Source organism: Anopheles ziemanni, chromosome X (genome assembly GCF_943734765.1).
Source record: "Anopheles ziemanni chromosome X, idAnoZiCoDA_A2_x.2, whole genome shotgun sequence".
Lineage (NCBI taxonomy): Eukaryota > Metazoa > Arthropoda > Insecta > Diptera > Culicidae > Anopheles > Anopheles ziemanni.
Genome location: NC_080707.1, coordinates 6,795,768 through 6,817,523, shown reverse-complemented (window position 1 = coordinate 6,817,523; position 21,756 = coordinate 6,795,768). Strand labels below are relative to the sequence as shown.

General features: G+C 45.9%; 1 protein-coding gene across 1 annotated transcript in view; it reads right to left on the bottom strand.

Moving 5' to 3' along the window:
• LOC131290940 (homeobox protein B-H1-like) overlaps nucleotides 1-21,345 on the bottom strand; it is a 58,706-nt gene extending 37,361 nt beyond the window's left edge. Inside the window, exon 1 of the mRNA XM_058320130.1 lies at nucleotides 20,649-21,345. Coding sequence (XP_058176113.1) covers nucleotides 20,649-21,345 — 697 coding nt within the window. The remainder of the gene's footprint in view (nucleotides 1-20,648) is intronic.
• Nucleotides 21,346-21,756: the final 411 nt, after the last annotated feature.

The following is a 21,756-nucleotide window of genomic DNA, read 5'->3' as shown; positions in this document are numbered from 1 at the left end:
CACGAGGCTCGAAATCGAACCAAATTCTTCTCAACTAAAAAATGTTACAATTTCCCGCTTTAATGAACGATAGAAAATCCAACCGATGGCCCGAGCGGGAAAGGATATTCGTAATATAAAATGTCCAACCGTAAATGATCAATCGCAATGTCCAATTATTACCCAAAGGCCCGAAGCGATGTCAGGGGGTGACGGGTTTGCCCTTTTCCCTCTCTTTGCGTCAATTTCGTTCGACCAAATCCTGCCCCGCTGCCACTTCTCATGGGAAATGGGAAACGCTGGGAAACCGTTATCGTTCGGGCACGGCCCCCGGGCGAGAGGGGGTGGAGAGTGGGGTGGTGTTTTCTGGCGGACGGAAATGTACCAACCAAAGGAAATGGCACTGGCAACTGGGAAAAATTAGTGCAACAGCAGCAAACACGTTAAAAATCGCGCACTGTGGATAAGCGTGAAAAATGCTGGGAAAGTGTGGTGGTGGAGGGGAGGGGGGGGGAGTCGCAGGGTTGGAAGGGGTCCGGCCCGATAAGCATCGCCCGATGCAGATAAGAGCCCTTTTGCCAGCCTTTACCGGTCGCTGCCTTTCGGCCAGGATAGGGACGCCCGAGCTCGCGTTTATCGCAAGGACTTCACGCATGGCGAGCCGGTAGGAAATGGAACATTTTTTCCTTCCCCCCCCTCATCCATGTAGGAAGACAGGGAAGGAAGGAAGGGGGGGAAAAAAGAAACGCATGTTATCGCTATAATCTTGCCGTGTTATTTGCTCTTTTTATTCTTGCTGGTTTGGTTTACTCTCCGTTTCGTTTTGTTGCGATTCGTTTAGTTTCACCTCGTGTGGCGGTTGTGGGGAAATGGTTGAGCATTTAGAACTACTACGCGCGCGTATATTCATGCTAAATACCCACCAGCAAGGATAAAAAAAAAAAAAACAAGGAAGCGAGGGGTGAAAAAATCCATTAAATAACCAACCACTTGCGGACTCTTGCGCGATCGGCCCTCTCGATGCAAAAGGGAGATAATCAAGTGTGCCTTAACTGCTCAGGTATTATTTAGGGTTTTTTTTCTTCTCTCTTTCCTGTTCTACTGTTGTGCAGTGCGTTTTCCATTCCGGTTGGGCGGGGAGGGGAACTTGCAACTTGGGAAACAGGGAAAAGAGTTGTGCGTTGCGGTTAGGCTGGCAAATGGCATTTGTACAAACAGTGGGAAAAACGCTGGGAAAAGTTCGAAATGAAAGTGTTTAAGAAGTGAAGTGAAACAAAATAAAACAAAAACAAAAACAAAAAACAAACGGTTCATCGAACAGGTCGCAGGCGTACATTACCAGCGCACCGAACCGGCGACGCAACGGAAAACGTAATAACCAGCGAGCATTTTATGGTTAATTGCTGCAAAGTGTTCCCTGGACTTTGTGCAACATATAAGTCAGTTGCACGGTGGTCTCCGTGTGGGAAGGAAACACAACAACATTTCGTGAATTTCGTCCTGCTTGCGGCGTGGGCCTTTGCGGCTAGGCGAGGGCTTTTCCTTCCATATCAGGTGCAGTTTTTGGTGACGGCTTCAAGCGCTAAAACTTGTACGACAAATTCTGTACCGAAGGGGGGAGCGCAAGGGTTTGCAGCTGACAGGAAGATAATATTCAAACGGCAACACGCACACTTTTACAAAATTGTTCGGCCGGTGGGGGAGAGGTGCGAGCGGAAGGTGTGCATTTATGATGCATCAACAAAAAGGAAACCACACATTATTAAACTCATTAGGCAACTGAAGTTTCTTCGTCGTTTCTCATTAATCACTCCCTGCCTTCTTGCGCTTCTGTGTTGTTTCCTTCAACCTTTTATGCACTCCCCGTTCGTTCTCGTATGTCGATCTTTCCGTTCTCACTCGACGTTATCGACGGATTCTTATCTTACCCAGGCGTCCCTGTAGAAGATCGTTACAAGATCGGGATGTAAGTGTTACTTGCACTTATCGCAAGCAAACATTCACACCATTCACCGCCTCGTGCACATGTAGACAAACTTTTATCGCAAAACTAGACGTTATTGTGATGCTTAGCGGGAAACGTTTGGTGAACAGTACGTTTCAACAATGTTGCTCTAATCCTTTATCTGTTTCTTTTCTTTATCAAATTGAAATATGTTATTCGTATGGAAAGATTTTCATTCTTATATACCTTTGTTTGGAATTTGTTTTGTTAACTTATTTTTCCTCGTTACACCGTTTTCGTCAATTTAATTAAAATTATATTATTTTTTGATAAATGATTCACTTACATCATTCTAGAAAAGTGACATGCATTTTTAACGAAGTGTTGGATACATTAGGGTCTTACCGAAAAAAAAAACAACAACATGTGCTATTCGAACTTTCTGCTAGAAGCGTTTGTAAGCGGAAGCTTCCATTATTAACGAATATAACCGCAATTTTCCTGTCCCCATGTTGTAGCGTGTTTGAGGTGATTGGAATTCATTGCAACTAGGGTGCGAGTCTCGAAATATCGTCCTTTAATCGTAACTTTAATCACGATTGACTTGTGGACACGCAATGTTATCGACGCCAGAAGACGAACCTTTACTCGAAAGGTAGGACGAGAAGAGTTCGTTTTGAACAAACCAAGCAGCGAAATGATTAGCTTGGCAACACTGTTCGTGTGTTATTGATGGAAAAACTAGCGTGACCTTCGTTATCAAATGAGTGTTTTCGCTTTTCACAATTTTTGGTGTTTAGCTTATCTGCAGTGTCGTTCATGTCAATTAACAGTATTACACTTTCGCGTCGTAATTTTGAGCGGATCAACTAACGCTGCAATCTAGCTATCTCAAATTTATGCGTCCTGAACCCATATACGCCCCATGGTGTTTTAGGTGTTTTTAAGAACGTAAGTATTTGTTTTGTTTTGTTGCTTTTTTGCGTAGGACCCATATTCAATCAAAAAGACTTTTTCAAATTACTTGATTATATTAGCGGGCCCCGCTGCCTAAACTTTGTATCTGGCTCGATCGGACTGCTCGTCAGTAACCAAAGACATGCTGCCAAAGACTATAAACATGTCCCAGATTATATGACAACTCCATTCTTTCCGGCCCCGCCCGTCCTCCAGACCCTCCAGGGGAACGGGACGGAAATGTAGAGATATCAGAGCCCGCGAAGCTGCCCGCCAGACTTGTCTCCGGGCGCGGAAGGTAGGTCGCCGGGATTAATTTAATTCATCGGGGGAAAAAGAGGGAAGGAGAGGGAAGGAACAAAAAAATCTCGAACCTCAAAAACACAGCCCTCCCAATTAGCGAAGACTTAAATGATTCTCACGCCTTGAGAAAGATGTGGAGTAGGCGATAGACATCATTTTAATAATACCAATAACAATAAAAGCAATAAAAGTCACAAAACAAAAGCATCTCGGGCCCGGACGGGGCCCGCGGTGCTGCGAGGCGAGCGAAGAAGTGACAGAAAATCTTTCAACTAAGCCGCCTTCAGCCGCCAAAGCCTGTTAGCGACACATGAACACTTCACTGGTCCGATACCGTGGCGTGAGGGAGGGCGGTAAGGAAGGGTAGGAGGGGACCTAAACGTGAGGGGAAACTGTCGCATCGATCACACACTGCGTAAACATGTTAGGTGGTTATATATTTAAAGTATCTGCATACATTAGACACGTCTAATTTGTAAAAACCATCACAACCGTCTCCGCTACGCTTTTGTAAGCTTTTAAAATTCTTTTCATATTTTCAGAATTATCGCATCCACCGTTAGCCATTCTGATCACTTTGAGCACATAACGCGGTTTTTAGTACAGTTTTAGTACAAGCAGTTTTTTCATAAAATTTGGTCATAGATTTGATCAAAGCAATCATTTTTAGACCACTCTAAGAACGTTTTAGAACACTTTTTAGTACAATCGTTTTTGACGTTTATAACATTCATGAAACCGACGATTTTCGCAGGCTATGCAAAGACTTATCTACCCAAAGAATTAATTTTAAATATTACTACAAATCGTTGTGTTGCATTTTCATTTAATTGTGGGACGAAAACTTTTTAGAACTAATGACAGTTGGCTATCAAAAATGATAGCCATGGCAGTCGACGTGTTATACTATATTAATGTAAAGGACTAGTGTTGATTGCTACTGTCACCCGCTTCTCGGTGACACGACAGTCAATGTTCTAAAAACTGTTTTCATGACATATATGAATATTTGTTCGTAGTAGTTTGACAAAGGAGGATATCACATAAGCCATGGCTGGATACGCCGCCGTCCCGAATAATGAAAAGCTAATCGCTGAAAGCGCATTAGAAATACTTAGAACAATCTCCATTATGTCCTGCGTCGTGTACCGCCCGCACCCACTGTGCGCACACTAGGGCATCGTTTAGCGAGGTGGTGATGGATAATGGTCACATTTTCGCTCCCAAATTATCCCGCTGGCACCGATGTTCTTATCCTATCAAAACGTCTATTATGAGAAGCGTGAACCGGAATCCTGGCGTGGCAAGCAATTGACATACATGGGTCCCCGGGGGAGGAACACGTTATGAAAGTTTTGTGACCGCTGTCACGTTACCTCCACCCCCTACACCCTAAACGGGGGATGTTGGTTGTTTGTATTGTTGTGCTGTTGGAAATCACGGGGCGATCGGATAATCGATTATCCGTTGCGACAAAAAACCTGACCCATGAGCGAACCAAACAAATGGGGTTCTTCCTTTAATAAAAAACAAACCCGAGGCAAGAAGATAAAAGCGCCCCGGCTAAATGTCCGCGTGAGGCAAGATTCGGGACACGGGCACGTAGGGGGACGGGAAATAAAATGGGAGGGAGAAAGAGAGCGATGGGCCGAGTAGAACGAACGAAAATCATTCGAAAACGGGTTTTACTTCGAAGCCGACTTAAAGCAGATTAAGTGATTAGTGTCGCCCCGCTTCCGCCGACCTCCACCGATCCCATCAATTTCCACCATTCAATCGTCCAGCGTTCTGCCCACAGGCAGTATATATATCTCCCTGTGAAACCCATCGGGTCATTCAGGTCTCTCCAGGTGATTCAGATCGACACTAGTCGATCAATGCGATCGACTGTGAGCATTTGTCAAGTCCTTGCGGGAAAGGGTTTCTGTCGCGACGCTCGGAGACATCTCTTTTAATATCGAGTTGATTCCCCCGGCGGCCCAGTAGACGAGACGAGAAGGCCGAAGGAGGGGGGTAGGAAAATGCGAGGCCGGGGGAAAAAATGGGAAGAAAACGCGCCGGATAAAGAAATGAAAACATCACTGGTTTTCTCCTTCGGTTGCTTCGCTTTGCTCTCGCCCGCCGCCCGGGCCCGTTGCACCGTGGTCCGGGTTCCGCCGCTGCATGTTGTGGAATAAATTAGATTTTACGAAGTTCATAAAATATCTTCACACTCGAAAAATCTCTCCGGCCGGTTTTGTCTACGGCGTGATCTAATTTCTACTGATTACAGCCCTGTTAAACGCATTTTCTCTCGAACCCTGTTAATTGATTCAGTAAATCGAAACGATATCCTCTTAGCCGGCTAATGTTTTTGTGCTCGGTGACGCACTTTATCTTTATGGTTTCGGCCCGCAGCAGATGGGGGGTTTTTCTTTTAAATACTTTATTTATTATTATGTTTGTTGTGAAAGCAGGCTTAACCGCGAGGGCTGAGATAACATTTAACGGCGCTACAGCGTAACAAACAAAGCGCATTACACGAGGGAAGTACTTCCTTTTTCGGCACACGCTTCCTTTATTTTCCACACACACACAACCACCATTTCTTATAACACCCCAAAAACTCTCTTATCTAAACGAAAGTTTCCGTCGCAAAAAGGGGTTTGTTATGAAATTGCAACAAAGACGATTCTTGTCAAAACAAGATCGACAAAATGTGGCTCGTTGTATCAATTTCCTTAACTTTAACACGTTGCGTACCAAGCGTTTTAGCACACTTTTTAGTACAATTTTTTGAATTACAATTTGTTTATAATATTTGTTAAACCGATTGTTTTCAAAGGCCAAGCAAAAACTTAGCTTCCCAAAATATTTATATAAAATATTACAATAATTTTTATGTTGCATTTTCATTTATTTATGGGTCAAACCATCGCACCCAAAAGTGAGAGACAGCTGTAATTAGTTCTAAAACGTTTTTGACGAATAAAAAAATGAAATTGCAACATAAAAACTATAGTGATATTAAAAACAAGTTTTTCGGAAAGCTAAGCCTTTGCTTGGCCTTCGTAAATCATCGGTTCAACAAATGTTATAAACAAATTTTATTTTATTAAAAAAGATTGTACTAAAATAGTGTACTAGAAACGCTTGGCAGTCAACGGGTTAAAAAGATAGGTATGTTTTATAAACGCGATACAAGCGGTCGCCAAAAACGGTTAAATCTTTCGACGAATTTATTAATCTAATTGAACATTTAACGGTTGCTGGCGATCGTTTACTTTTAACGACATTGTTTGGCGATATGTCTTAAGTCTTTGACCCATTTTTATTGCTTTACGAAGCAGTTGATTGGCTTCGGTATACTCGCCAAAACAACAAAAAAAAAAAACAAACCAATGGACAGTCAACTGTGGCGTTGCTGTCAAAACCGTTTGAGAGTTGGATGGTAACAAAGCAAAAAGACAGAAAACGGAGAAAAATGATACGGCGCCCGCTTTAAGGTGGACGGAGATAAAATTATTCGGTTGAAAACTGTGGCTGTGGCGCGTGTGTGGCAGAAAGAGAGGGGAACGCATTTCATTAACAACTGCTTGAGTGAATACTGAACAAACGACTTAAACGATAGTGTTGAGAGCAAAGCCTCATACGATTATTTTCATTCCGCAGTTCTCCTCCCCGGCGTTTTCCGAGCACGCTTTGGGCGAAGCGATTAGCTTGACGTGCTAAGGGGTACGTGTGAATAACACCGAAATCCAATCAAAAGTTTGCTTTTCGAAGCAAATTAGTACAACAGCCCATGTGTCCCAACCGCCCGATAGCAGCAGCGTTCTTGGGGCTTGTGTGGCCCGCCGTATAGACGCCGCGATACTGCCGAACGCGACGGGAGCCTGAGGATAGGCTTGATGGAGGGGGAATTGCTAATTATCCATCGTCGACGGTTTTGCGTCCATTTGTGGCAAGCGCTTTTTGTATTCTTTGGTTCAATAAAACATGGTGAGCACGCGTATTAGTATTAAGCTCTTCCGCAGTATATATACTTATCTCGGCTATAGCCTCGAATCGCATTAATTTTGGTGAATTGCGCCAGCTGTCGTGACACTGATTCCTATCTACACATAACGAGGTTTTGGACTAGAAGAAAGTCCAGTTGATATTTGAGCCGACGGTACGACATTCTTGGAGAAATGTGTGGTCGCTCTCTAGTATCGATCCGGTCGACCGAATCGAGAATCGAACCTACGACTCCCAGCGTGGCGTACTCTCGCGCTACCGCTGCACCACGAGTGATCCCAAATGTTGCACCACATTTAGCCGTCCATGTTGCACGCCACAGTATTGCGGAACGTTGATATAAGCACTTTAACGGCCCTTGACATCGCAAGCAAGAGGCAAAAGAGGCCCCGGTGGCCAACAATTGCGGGAGGAAACGGTGAGCGCACTGATACTTGATGGGCACCAGCCAGAATACTTCCTATTAAAAGTACCAGAGGCGGATGAAACTGTACACCGAATTACACCGAATCCCAATGGCAATGGGATCTCACCGAAAGCACTCGACAATGATGGATGCCCGAGTGGGCCTCCCGTGGCAAAATTACGACTCCCACTACCAACGCACAGCGGTGGGTGTGTGTGTGTGCGGCTCTGTACACACAGTGCAATGGGGGGGGGGGGGGGGGGGTGGAATGGAAACGGAAGCAACAGTGTTAGCAAATTAGCTCTTAACAAAATGCCAGCCGCAGCAGCAGCAGCAGCAGCGACGGTGGTGGTGATGGTGGTGTGCTACGGCAGCCACCAGCCTCGACACCATAGACCATTACCCACCGTTTTGCCTGCGCGCTCCCATCAAGACATAAATGGGAAGTGCAATGCTGCCAATTTGCCGGCCCCGGCGGTTTCGACGGAAGGTGCCGAAAGGCCGATAATGCCACGGGATGGCTCATTAAGCCGATGCCGCTGACGAAGACGTTGGCCGCTCGGCCTAGAGGCAGAGCACCAGAGGTCTCTTCCGGAGTCTCGGCCGGAGTCAATGTCGGCGGTGGTGGCTGTATATCGCCCAGGCCGAGCCGGGATCCGAGTGTATAACCCGTTGACGGAAGTGGATGAGGAAGGAAGGAGCCAAGGATGGGCGAGAGGAGGGGGGGGGAGGGCTAAGAATAAAGGGGGATGGAGGCTTGTGGTTAACCATTTACCATCATTATGAGCAGTAAATTCAGCTCTCCCCTCCCCCGAACCGCGCGCACACCCTTCGGCCGACTCCAGCGAATATAACATTCACAACTCTTTGTTTTGTTTTTCGTTTATCATCATCTATTTTCCACTCTTGCCTACCCTTACCCCCCTCTCTCATATCCCCTTTTTCCCCTCCTCCCGTTGGTGTGCGGTTGTTGTTCGCCCTTGCGTTCAACTTTTATTTTTAGTTTATATTTTCGTTTGCTCGTTCCTTTAAACGATTACTATCGAGCGCATTCCCCTGTTTTTTTTTTTTTTTTTTTGCCGAAAGCTGGCTCCCAGGTCGACGGAAGCGCAATGGGGCGCGGGGTCGGGCCGGTAAGAACGTTACGGCCGGGCGAAATGTGCTTCAAATAAGTTATAGTATTTAGTTACGGTTCGGTGCCTGCCGCGCACCGTTTCTGAGAGCGAGTAGACCGTTCGAGAAAACCTTCGGTCCACTGCACAGACAGGAGCCTGCGCGGGAGGGGGGTCGGGAAAAATGGAAAAAATAACGCCGTGAACGTTGGGCCCCCGAGGGGGGGGGGGGGGGGAAACCGGTCGCGCGTTAGAGCTAGCCGCTCGTCAAAAACAAAAAACCCATAGCAGGAGAGAGAGAGGGGGAAAAAAAAGGGAAACACAAAACATAAGCAGCACCTATTATATATCAACGAGTTAATGATTGTCACATCAACACGTTTCTCGTTAACCACGGACCACCGTTTGCTACGGACGGCTCACTCTCGGCCCACCATCCGGGGGGCTACGGTTATCTCGATGGGCCTATACCAACCCTTGCCGAGGCACTCTGTTCTCGGATCAATTACAATGTCTTTCAATTTCCAACCACGAGCAGCAGCAGCAGCAGGCAACCGTACCATTCTTTCACTCGCCCGAGCAGATTAAAACTCTACAAATGATGGATGTGTTGATGGATTGCTCGCCCCAATTCTACGAACATTATTCATTATTGATTAAAATAGTAAGCAACAGCCAACGAAATGATTGAGAGGCTGTGAGCAACGCGACAACTGAAGCTGCAGTAGCACGCTGCGTGATAGAACGGTCTGCAATCACATCACAAGGAAAATTATAACAACTTTCGATGTCCACTTTCCAAGTCCCGAAGGTGAAGAGAACATGTGAAAAGTGGAAATACTATTATTTCTAAGTTATAACTTCACAAGAATCGATGTTGAAAAGATCTATAGCTTATGACACAGCATTGATGTTCTAATCTCTTCGACAATCATCTATTCTGAGGGTGTCTACGATAGCCTTGCGCGTATGCAGGATAGAACACACCAAGCGGGCGTGGGTTCGAATCCCACGACGGCACTGACTATCCATGTATGTCGAGAGAAAACAAATACATTGTAGAGAACAGAGAACACCTGCCGTCGTCGGCAGTGACCTTTTTTCTTTATAATTGCCCCGATTCAACGATGGTGCGATTACAAACACCTTCGGGTGGACTCTCTTTCTGCATATCGCTCTATCACTATTCATTGCGGAATTTTATTTTTTTGTTGATTATTACTCACTTTTGCCGTCTCCCTTTTGATCCCTTTTCGCTAGCTCTTATTCTTTCTTTCGGTATCTTTTTCTCTCTCTCCCACCCAAACCCACACATACGTACACCGACGTACCTCATACTCCTTGTGCGGTTTTGCCCGTTACGCTTTTAGCGTCCAGCCTATCTCTTTCTCGCGTCCCTGTTTACCTCGTCCCACTGCCATTCATTCAAGCTTCATCATTTTCCCTCGTGTCAAAGGGTCGGCTGTATTAGTGGTGCATGAAAACAACCGCCAACAACGGCGTTTGCAGAGGAGCAGCTAATAAAAGGTTGACCGCGACGATTCCGAATCGGGTACGGCCTATAAGGTAGCGGGCTGGCGGCGAATGAAGCTGTCGACTCAAGCTTTTACTGGCAAAAGTGACGAAACAATAACAGCAACCACCTCGGGCACGGGAGGCTTCCGTAGGCTTGTTGGGCTTTATCGTGCATGTACGAATATTTATGCATTAATTCATATATTTATTTCATACTTCCTTTCTCCGGTGCGCGAAGAGCCAAACGCTCGGACCATGTAGTGTAAATGCAGTGGGCTGCCATCAAGAACGGATAGCACGATGAAAAGGAGGGCTGGGGAGTGCAACTAAAACTCGTTCAGAGACTGATCGCTTAACAAACCGTGAAAAAGTATTTTAATCATACATACCACGGGCGGACACAACCTCGACACTCGATGGGTCTGGGAGGAAATCGCGCAGGTTGAACGTCGTATGTATGCCAACAGAGGAACGGCGGCCCAACGAGCTAGCATGGCAGTTTTCGCCGTTGAACCCCCTCTGCTCGTTGCTCAGTAGAATTGTGATGCTAATGAACACTCACCCAAACCCAAACAGGCACAAATGCGCGAGAATTAGAGCCCAAATTACTGACCTGATTCTACCTGATACGAACGGCAGGGAAAATAACACTGTTGTCGGAAGTTCATCATTCTTATTTAGGTGCAACCATGGTCGTAAGGCACACGGTACGTCGGAAGATTCCATCAACCATGGGTTTATCCGAAACCAAGGCAAAAGAAATCAGAACGTAACCGTTCGATTATAAGCGTCCGACGTCACACGTCAGAAAGAACGCTGTGATAAGACTACAAATGTGCTAAGCCCATCTACTTTACGCTCACAATAGAGGATAAACATGGAGTGTATAGCAGACAGAAGTAAAGCCCTTAAAAGGGCGCCCCATAGTAGTGCCCTACTTTTAATGGAGTCTTCCGGAAATGTTGAACAGATTTCTCGACGTGCTCCTATTATAAAACACTTTGGAGCCGTTGTCGAACGGTGAAGGTAAGTGCGTGGACCTGCGTCAGCACTTTTCCATTGTTACCTTCGTCCAACGGGACGCGAGGGGTCGAAGGTTCGGAGGTGACAACTCAGCTTCCGGATCATCCTTCCGACGTTGCACAGCATTTTCATGAGAAGGGTCGGGAACACGAAACCAAATCTGAGGCAAGATTCACGCACCCCATCACGTTTGACATATAAAAGGTCAACAGTGCCTGGTTTAGTATGTTGCGATTAATATTCTTGCTGTAAACAGATCAGAATCCAACCTTTTAGTGGCAGATGTCGGTCTATGATCTCTTTCATGTTGAATTCTTTTAAAAAATTTACTCATTTAGTCTGATGAATCCAAAAAACTTCTCTTATTGTCATTAAGACTAAAATTCCTTGTTGTTTAGTTAAAAAGTTCAATGTAAAATCATCGCAATACCATTCTATTATCAAAAGACAGCTATATCAGAACCAGAAACTAGGAAAACATAAAAATAAAAACCAAACAACAGCCCTGGGCAGCCTAAACATCGTGCATATGACCATCTCTGAACCGGAACAACACTCCCCCGGTCGGGCAAACGAAGTGGACAACAGATTGGCACGCGCATAGTAAAGTGTCATATGCCCGAAGCAATCACATTAAATATTAAAAACAATCCCAAAGCATTCATGTTTTAGGAGATGTTATTCGTCACAGTACATTAGGGTGTTTCAGTTTCAGTTAGTGGATTCCAATAACCTAAAATCAATTGTAAGCACCAATGATAGATGATGGATGACGTACAAGTTGTTGGTAGTAACATTTGGAGATATTCTCCAACCATTGAGAGGGGCTCACTTATTAGTCGAGTTAAAATAATGATTGAAAAGAAACCAAGGATGGAGTAACAACTGTCAACAGTAGTGTAAAAAACATGATTAAATCATAGGTTACAAGCAAAACAAGGCGGGATGAACCCAAACACCTCAGAGCTGCTTTGATGCACTGAATGGAAACTTCCTACCTTGTAAAATAGTTTTATCAAAACAAAATATATCAGAATCCGGACTTAGAGAGGCGGATCAAAGAAGCAAAGCACTCACCTGACTGTTTGTGGCAAATTCTGGTGAAGCGCTGGACGAGCACGCAGGGTTTATTCTTCTTCCGACCAGTTGCAATATCCTGCTCAAATGGCAGCTATGCAACTGCTGGTTGATTGAAGACCCGATTGATTGCATTGCGTGGGCGTCGCTCTTGGGCGAGATCTGTCCCTATCATTGCCAAAAAACGGGCGGCTACACTGCAATTTTCTCTATCTTCACACACACCAATACACTGGGATATTGTTTCGTTTACTTATCTGTAAGTATCAGATAATAAGTAAATACACCCTTTCTCAAGGTAAGACATGGTTACACTCCGTAGCGTTATGCATAAGATAAACTTTTGAGAAGTAGAAATTCCAAATACATGTTTCACTTGCCGCCCTACTGTCTCGCCGATATGCGCACTTGCTGTTTTTAGTAACCCACGTAGAAACATTCCGGCTTTTGATCGCAATCATAGTAGGCTTGGTGGTTAAACAATTTGCAATATTATTCCATGCGCCCATTCCACTTGACATCAAAATCTGCAGTCAGAAACTTAACGTACGTGTCTCGATAGATATTTCAATCATTTTTAAGCATGCGGCAAATAAAAACCATCGCTTAAACTATTATTTACCCGAACCCTTAAAGCTGGGTCGTCGACTCCCTGAACTACAGACTGAGTCTCTCGTAACTCCAGTTTCCGGTATAAGCCGTACGGTAAAGAAAATCGATAAATTGTATCGATAAATACATCTGGAGGAACATCCGGGTGAGCAGCAACAACCCTACCATAATTTTTTTATTTTTTTTTGTAATAATAGAACACAGTTTCAACAACAACGTTTGCTGAAACATGCTTATCAAAAAATTGTTATACTTTTCAAAAACTCCCAATTCTTGAGTGATAAACAAACAAACATACCAAAAACACATTTTAACATGTGGATAAATGATATGCCACCGGAAGAATTGCGTATAATAAATAAGCCTCCCGCTTAATGAAATCGGCTTTCAGACAAGTTTTCCATAGGAAAAACTAAAAATGTAGCTGTATACCTACTTCAGGTCTAGGGGAAAATTAAATCTATCTACATTCCCAACAGGATGTTGTTATAAACTAGACGTACACTATAGGAAAAAAGGACGAGTACCTGAAACGAGTATTTTTATTAAATAAATTAAATTATTTATGAGAAGAAAAAAAACTAGAAAAGTTAGGTAATTTTGTAGGCAGAATGTTTTTAAGCACGCGATAGAAAATCCGTGAGCAAAAACTATGCGAATTGAGCCAAATATCCTCTGTTGGGACGTATTCGTAACGCGCAAATGTGTTTTCGATGGCCTCTCATTGGTTTCGCCGAGTAATTGAAATTAAAAGAAATGACAAAACCATTTATTTCAGTGCGCACCTGAAATGTACCTATTCGAGGCGTTCGAGTTTATTGAATTCATACATGAAAGCATCCATTTCAAACGATTTGGTTCGGATGGTGGTAAAAAAATAAGTCATAGCAAACCCATACGCCAGATGATTGGCGCACGAAATGCCAACTAGTTCCCAACAACAGCATCGGCTGGGATGGACGGAAAACAGTGCGAAGAGGAAGTGAGGCTAAATTATCTACAAAATATCGACACCGCAATTATCGGATGAATTTTCCGGGCGATCGCACCGCACACCGGAAGTCATCGGTAGGCCAAGAAGTAGGAGCAGGAGAAGGCAAAATAAATGACGACCTGACAGAGCCGGTGGCGGCAATGGAGAGGCGCGGGGGGAGGGGGGGAGCTGCGCCGGCAGTAACGGCTGGGATACATGAATCCGAGCGTCTGATTAATTGGCGTAACTTGAAAGGAATGGCCTTGGAAATGGTCAGTAAGTAATAACCGGCTGTCGGAGACCGGCCTGGAAAAGGAGATCGAGGAGTTGGCTGCACATTTTTCCATGTTTTACCACCCAAAGCGGCTGGCGTGCGTGCCAGTCGAACTACTTTGCCGAACTATCGCGCTAATCGAATCACTTCATCGTTCGATAGAGGTAGGAAAATACTTATTTATCCATCCCCGTCTCCAAATACAAATAGCGCGTTTGCAAAACAGTTTCGAAATGTTGATGCACTAGATGCCCGATTAGTTGTCAGTGGTTGTTAAAAACTATTTTCAACTGAAACAGCACGGACTCTAAGTACACTTAACTCTTATTTCACTTTGCTAAAGGTAATGTTTACATTAATTACCGCGCTTTTTTCGATGACGTTTGTTACTACTCGGGCTCAAGGTTACTATATACTTATGCAGGTTACTATAGTGGTTATTCGATACATTTTTGAAAAACCAGTTATAAAAGTAATAACGTTGAAAGGGTTAGTAATTCGTTTGTCAAGTGTTGCGATGTGTTGCATTTCAATATTTGGTGTCATTTCTTCTTTCTCAAACGGGTTTAAAATAAGACTGCGGCGCAAAAATCAACTGTGTTTTGTATAATCTTTCGAATATGCTTTTGTCTCAGTACTGTTATCATGTTTAAGCATTTGTTTTGTTTCTTTTGGGTAAACTTGTGATAAAAGAACGGCCGCTTACTTCCGTAAATATAAAATCTATATGCAGAGGACTCAGAACTCCGGGGTTCTACGGTTTGTAACACTTCAATAATGTAGAAGCCACTCCAAGCACATAGCACTCTACGGTACTTGAATGGAAACTAAACGGATATCGGTTTACATACGTAAACAAATTAAATCACCACGGCTCGATGAGAGTATGACAAGCCATTTCGTGAGTTTCCTGGTGCGTAATGGGTGTCTACCGGAGAGCAGCGAACAGCAAATACACTTCTCGCCAGATCGAGCGGTATCTACACCATTAGCACGGTGGATTTCCACCATTGTTTTGCACCGGGTCACCCGTTTTTCTCGCCCTTCTCGTTATTGAGATATAAAACTTGTTAGTCACTTCTGCACTAATGAGCAAACTAATAAATTGGGGAACAGGTGAAGATATTTCCCATTCACAGAGCCAAATGGCGAGGTGGAAAATGGAGGAAACGCACCGCGCTTCACATCGCTTCGCAGCGGTTGAGCATTATTTCTCATTCTTCAATGAGGCACTTCCTCAATCATCGTGCGTGTGACGTGGGTCCTGGGGGCCGGGGGTGTGTTGCTGCGGTTCCGGTCCCTCGCTTTCTATCCCCCACACCGCTTTTCACTTCGCTTGTTTTATTTCGATAAATTTTGTCTTTTCTCGCTTCCTTGCTTAAAAGTTTCCTAGCGAGCCGCCGAGCTTTCCGCCTTGCTATACAGCAGACACAGCCAAAAGAAGCTTATAGCCGGCACACACATCCGCAAACATCCATCGTCAACACACACGCACATCACGCCGGCGATTACGTGATTCATGATAGCTTTTCCACATGCCTGCGATGCCTTTATTCTGCGGTTTTCTCTCTCTATCTGTTTAATTATTATTACTTTTGTTTTCGAGCACCTTCTTTTACTTCTTCTCGCTACTTCCTTCTAGTCCCCAGACTCTTCCTGTTTCCCCCTTCATCTACCCCCCTTCTCTGTTTCAGTTTATCGGCGTTGTAAGTAGTTTCGGAACGCACATTTTAACAATAAACGCAAATTACACTTGCAAAGCGCGTTATGCTTTTTCCGCACGATTATATGCTACAAGGAACACACTGTTGTACGCACCGAGGGCCATGCAGGTGGAGGAGCGACTACGTCCCCCCACGGTACGTAAGGGTGCGGCTCAGGAAGCATATATATTTGAAAAATTTCCAGTTTGCAGCTGAGCCTGCCCAACATTACAACGCTTAAACGTTGCGCCACCACACATACTGTAGGTCAATCGTGTTTTCGGACAAACTTTGAGAGGGCGGGTAGGGAGGGAGGGGGTTGTTTATCGCTTGAGCGGTGGCGCGAGCTTGAACACGGCTGTTTATAGCGAAAGCTATCCGACGTCCAGCTGATTTGTTTCGCTTTACGACACTCACTCGCTGTTATTGGTTTGATTTTAGCAACAAAAACAAACCCCCCGTACTGACCTATAGTCGGCAACACATGAACAAAATTATAAACTATCAAACCGGAAACAGAATCCAACAAAAGTTTTACCAAAAGTCCACACAGTAAACAAGTTGGTGGGACCAAACCATATAAAACATAAGGTTTTGAAGTAGGAAAGTCCTCACTCAGGAAAGTATGTTAAAACTGGCACGAAGGCAGTGGTCGGCAAAGCCAAATGCGTGTCGGCTTCGTTCACACACCATGTTTTACTTGTAATGAACGTTGAAATCAATACCGGACAACTTCCCTGTCTCGGTATCCTTCTTGTACCCTTTTCGATCACCTTTTTTAGCATTGTTCTTTCTTAATGTTACCAGTCGCGTAACACATTTATTTTGCAGTGTCGTAATAGATGCAAGGAATAAAGTTTTCGTTGCCAGTTTACGAAACAAAACATGCTTCCCAACGTTCAAACCTTCCCGAAACGAAGCGATTTCAATCACTTTAAAATATTCAAAAGAATTGTAAAGTACAACGAAAAGAGAAAAAAATTGATGAAAGGGCCTCAAGTTTGTGTAAAAAAGTATAAAAATTAATGGCCAAGAGAAACACTTTGAAATAGATTGTCTTTTATCACTTTAGTAAGTTACTTTCCGATTCATCTCCACTTTAAACTGGTTTAATGTTACTTTCAGAACATCGTTTGTGGAATTTAGCGGTTTCTTGTCTTTCTTTTATCTTCTGGCCATTTTTGGGAAACGTGTGCCGACCCCTGGGCAACGATATTTTATTACTTATTGTACGAAATCGGTTAAAATCCAAGTTTTGCGGTTCGATTATCGTTATGCAGTTCTTTGATGTATGTGTTCCTCTACGACCTAGGGTGCCTATTAGCTACTGTTAATTTTCCTTTAAACGCTCCAATATTTAGGTCGTTGGTCCAGTGGTAGTTGGTGTGAACCCCCCTCCTGCTTGCCCTGCTGTCGTCACGCACTTTACCAAAAAAAAGACCACCCCCCTCTCCCCCCAACATCACCAATCCTTTCCTACCTAAGCTAGCGAACAGCCACGCGATCCGGTTGACAGATGATCTTTGCTTTACTTATTCGATTACTTTTTACGGCTTGTTTCAACATTGTTAAAATTTTCTCTCCCCCGTCGGGAAAGCTCTAGCTCCCTCCTCCGCTAGTTCTCTGACCGCGCGGAGGGGACGATGGCGGGCGGGTTATGTTTTATGCCATCACCTTCATTTATGTGCGCGTTAACTGTGCGTTAATTACCGAAAATTTCTTCTTTCGTGGTCCATCGCGCTCCCCTTCTCGGCAATTAGGTGCAATAAAATCAGACCTCCCCCTCCCATCCCATCCCCCTTCCCCCCACACCCCTGCGAATCTAATAAATCCACTAACTCCCTGGCATTCCACTCGGCCACTTTCTTCCCCGCTTCCCTTCGTCGTGCCATTCATCAATTCACTGCCACACACGCCCTCAGCGCTTCCGGGAGCGAACGGGAAAAAAGGGGTAGCCGACGCCCCGAAAAGGCACGGGAGAGCGGTGCCGTGGAAAATAAATAACGCGCCCGGAGCCCCCGGAGTCCGATCGATTTTTGTCGCCCGGTAATCCTCACGCTATTTAGCCGGGCTGAGGTAAATATGCCGAACTCCGGACTAGAGGCAGCACCTCCAAAAAACCGAAACTTTGCAGCAACCGCTCTACAATCGGTTTGGGGGGGGGAGTTTGTGGGGAGCGAAATACCTCTAGTCATCCCCCGATTGATTCTTTTCGTGCGCCCGTTTCGCCCTTTTCTTCGGCCCCCTCCCTGCTTTTTTGACAGCTTCCTCCCGTTTCCCTGTTTTGGCGGAGGGTCCCGCCGGGTTTCTTTCCGATTCCGACCCCGCGGCTCCGGGAGCTAATGAACGGACCGGGGGCCCGCAAGTGGTATCCAATTAATGTTGGTCCAATTAATTTATCACTCATTATTTACCCTTCCGCGCTCGCGCGCGCGCACTCGTGAGAGTGTATCTATGTATGTGTGTGTGTGTGTATGGGTGCGTGTGGGAGGATTCGGGAAGCTCGGGGGGATTTGGTGAGAAGTGCTACGTTTTTTTTTTTTTGGAACCCCTCTCAACTGAGGAGGAGCGGAGAGGGGTGTTGGGGATGTGTTGGGGTTGGTGACCGCGGTCGCGGTAAAACTTTTGACGAGCTAATGACGATCGGATACACCGGCGGTTCTGCCACGGTGCTCAATCATTAATCGCTCCGTTAAAATGTAACATATCTTTTCCACCGGGTTTGTTTTGCTCATTACCGAAAACGTGGTGGGCTACGGGACGGGGAAGGGGAGGAAGGGCCTCGGGGAATTGGTGACGAGGGGAAAAGAAACCGGGGGAGGGAGGGCCCGATTCTATCGCTTGCTGCCCTGCAGCCCGTGACCGTTGGTGACATAAATCAAATTCCGTCGGTCACGTTTCCTTGCGTGGACATTGGCTTTTTTTTTTCTTCCTCTGGAGTGCTGACGCAGGGACTGATTCGAGCGGTAGGAGTGGCACTCTCGTCTGTGTGGACAATTTGGTTCGAGATTGGGCCTAAGTGGGTTCGCCCAAGCAGCATTCGATCGATGCGATTGACGTTACATCATCGGTTAACGATGGTAACGCGTTCTCGATCAAGAGGCGTTACTTAGCCTTTATTCGGAACAGAAAGCCGTTACAGCTTACCAAATAAACGGTTCATATTAGTGTTGTGCTTAATGAATCTTTTAGCTAGATTCATTCATATGAATCTTTCACCTAATATTCATTCGAATGGATTCATGAATCTATAGGGATTCGAATCTTCAAACCTTAATGAATCTTTCGAAACTTTCATGGCTCTATCACTAATCTTCACGAGTCTTTCATTGGCGTGGATCTTGCGACCAAAGGGTCCCTCTACCCATTTGTGGCTCATCACTTTTCATCCGTTGATGTAATTTTGGGATTCACGAATCTGTCATCCAAAGATTCATGAATCTCTAAAACGCAATTAATCATTCATAATCATGAATCTCAATCGGAATAGCACGACTCTCAGATTCATGAATCTGAATCTGAATTACACGACTCTAATCACGAATGATTAGGAATTTGCTACACTTGCACTTTGAATGCCCCGCACCGTTTACACGCAAGCAGTTGGTGACTGTTTTGCAACTATTCTGTCTATACAGCTATTTCAGTCAGTTTCGAGCTCGCAGCTCGCCGAACCGTGCAACATCCGACTTTGGCCAGAGCTACCTATTAACACTTGTGTACGCGTTCTGGAATTTTATCGTCTTGCCCTTCAATAGTTTATTATGCTTATTTCGAATTTGCTTACCTAAGACAGCGTTCAAACTACTGAATTGAGGATTAGTTTGACCATTGTCGATTTGAACGGATATGTCAGTTCGGTGAAACACTCGAAAACGATCGTTTGTTTTCTATTTTAATTCGTTCAGAATGAAAGGCTTTTCTTAGACAAATAAACCCCATCTCTTCGATTAATGTTGCTCAGGAATTAACCATGGTAACGAAGAAGCGTTACTACCCGCTTACGAGACAAAACTATCCATGTCTACTAGGGCGGTCTTGATTCCATCGGATGTTTTCGCTAGTGAAGGACAATAATAACTAAACAGTGGTCGGCAATAATATTTCAAAGCTTGTCGATTTTGCACATGATACCACAGATGTATTTGCTTTCATTAACATCGAAAGCATTATCGGAAAATTTCCCTGTCCGGGGGCTTTTCTTGTACTTATTGCCGATCGTTGGACGGATGTTAGTAAACGATTTCACTCAAAACGATCTTTTATTTCTACGACTTCGATCTGACTAAGGATTCTGTTGCTGACAGAAGCGTTACTATCTGGTTGTCGCTGTAAACCAACTCTTCTAATCGATAACTGATCTGATCAGGAATTGATGCAGTTGTCCTTCTAATCGATAAGTTCTGATCAGGAATCGATGCACTTGGCGTTACATAATCGGTTAACGATTGTAACGTGTTCTCGAGCGAAGAGACGTTACTATCCGGTTATCGCACGAAAACTGCCCTACTAATCGATAAATGCTGCTCAGGCAGTTTTGATTCCAATGTATTGTTTTCGCTAACAAAGGGGACTAAAGCCAAAGAACAACAAGACACCGATCTCGTCAACAAAGCAAAACACTTGAACGGCAACGTCACGGGAACGTTGGTCGGACACTTTCCCGTTTGTGTTTATGTGTGTGTGTGGGTGTGTGTTTGTATGCGTGTGTTTATGTCCTCGTTTCGCGTCGGAGGTCGCTTTTGGTTGCGAGTCGCGAAGGTTTAAACTCACCGTTGCTGCACACGCTAGAGTTGTCCATCGGGCAGCTGTCATCGCTGTCACTGTCCGGTTCGTGCTCGTGCTCGTCCATCCCCAGCCCGTGCCCGACGAGCGCGTGTGCCCCGACCAGCCCGTGGTGATGGTGATGGTGGTGGTGTTGCTGTTGGTGCGGGTTGTGATGTTGATTGTGTGGATGATGGGGCCCGGGATGGCCGGCGTTGGCGGCGGCGGCGGCAGCAGCGGCGGCGGCTGCGGCGGCGGCTGCAGCGTGCAACGCCATCGGCCCCGCCCCCGGGTGCATCAGGCCCGCACCGGAAGGGACGTGCGAGTGGCCGTGGCCATGGCCGTGTCCGTGTCCGTGGCCGTGATCCGGAAGCGGCAGGCTGAGATCGCTCGGTCCGGGCGGGCTCGGTGTGCGGCCCTCGCTGCCGTTGGTGCTGCTGCCGTTGGTGTTGGCGCTTCCGGCGATGGCGGCGGTGTTGGTGCCGGCGGCGCGGCCACCCGCCCCGTTCAGCCCGTTCGCCAGCTGCTGGCCGCCGTCCCGGCCGCCGCCCGTGTCGCCGGTGGCGGGCGGGGGACCGGTCGGGTTGGTGGTGTTGGAGGGCGGGGGCTCGGGGCCACCGTTGCCGGCCAGGATGTCCGTGATCATGAACCGCGACCGGGGCGGCTGCAGGATCGCCATCGAGTTGCGCTGCACCGGGACCGTCATCGTGCCGCCGGGTGGGCCACCGCCCGTCTCGCCGCCGCTCTCGCCGTCGCCTTCCCCGACGATGTCCGCGAGGCCGTTAATCTTGGTGTGCTGGAAGGGGCTTTCGCCCGGGATGTGCCACTGGAGCACGATTTTGGCGGCCGTTTGTGGGGACTGGTGCGCAGGAAAGGTGAGGATCGCACGCAACGCACGATCGCCGATCACGCAGACGTGCCTGCCTCTGCTACCCAGTTCTCTCTCTCTCTCTTTTTCTCTCCTTCCCTCTCTCTCTCCTTCCCACTCTTTATCCTTTTCTCTTCCTTGCTACTACCGACTCCCTTTTGTTTTCTTTCTATTGCTCCTACACACACTCACACAGACACACCCAAAAGATTCCCACACACGCGCACACGAATTCCCCCACACTCCGGT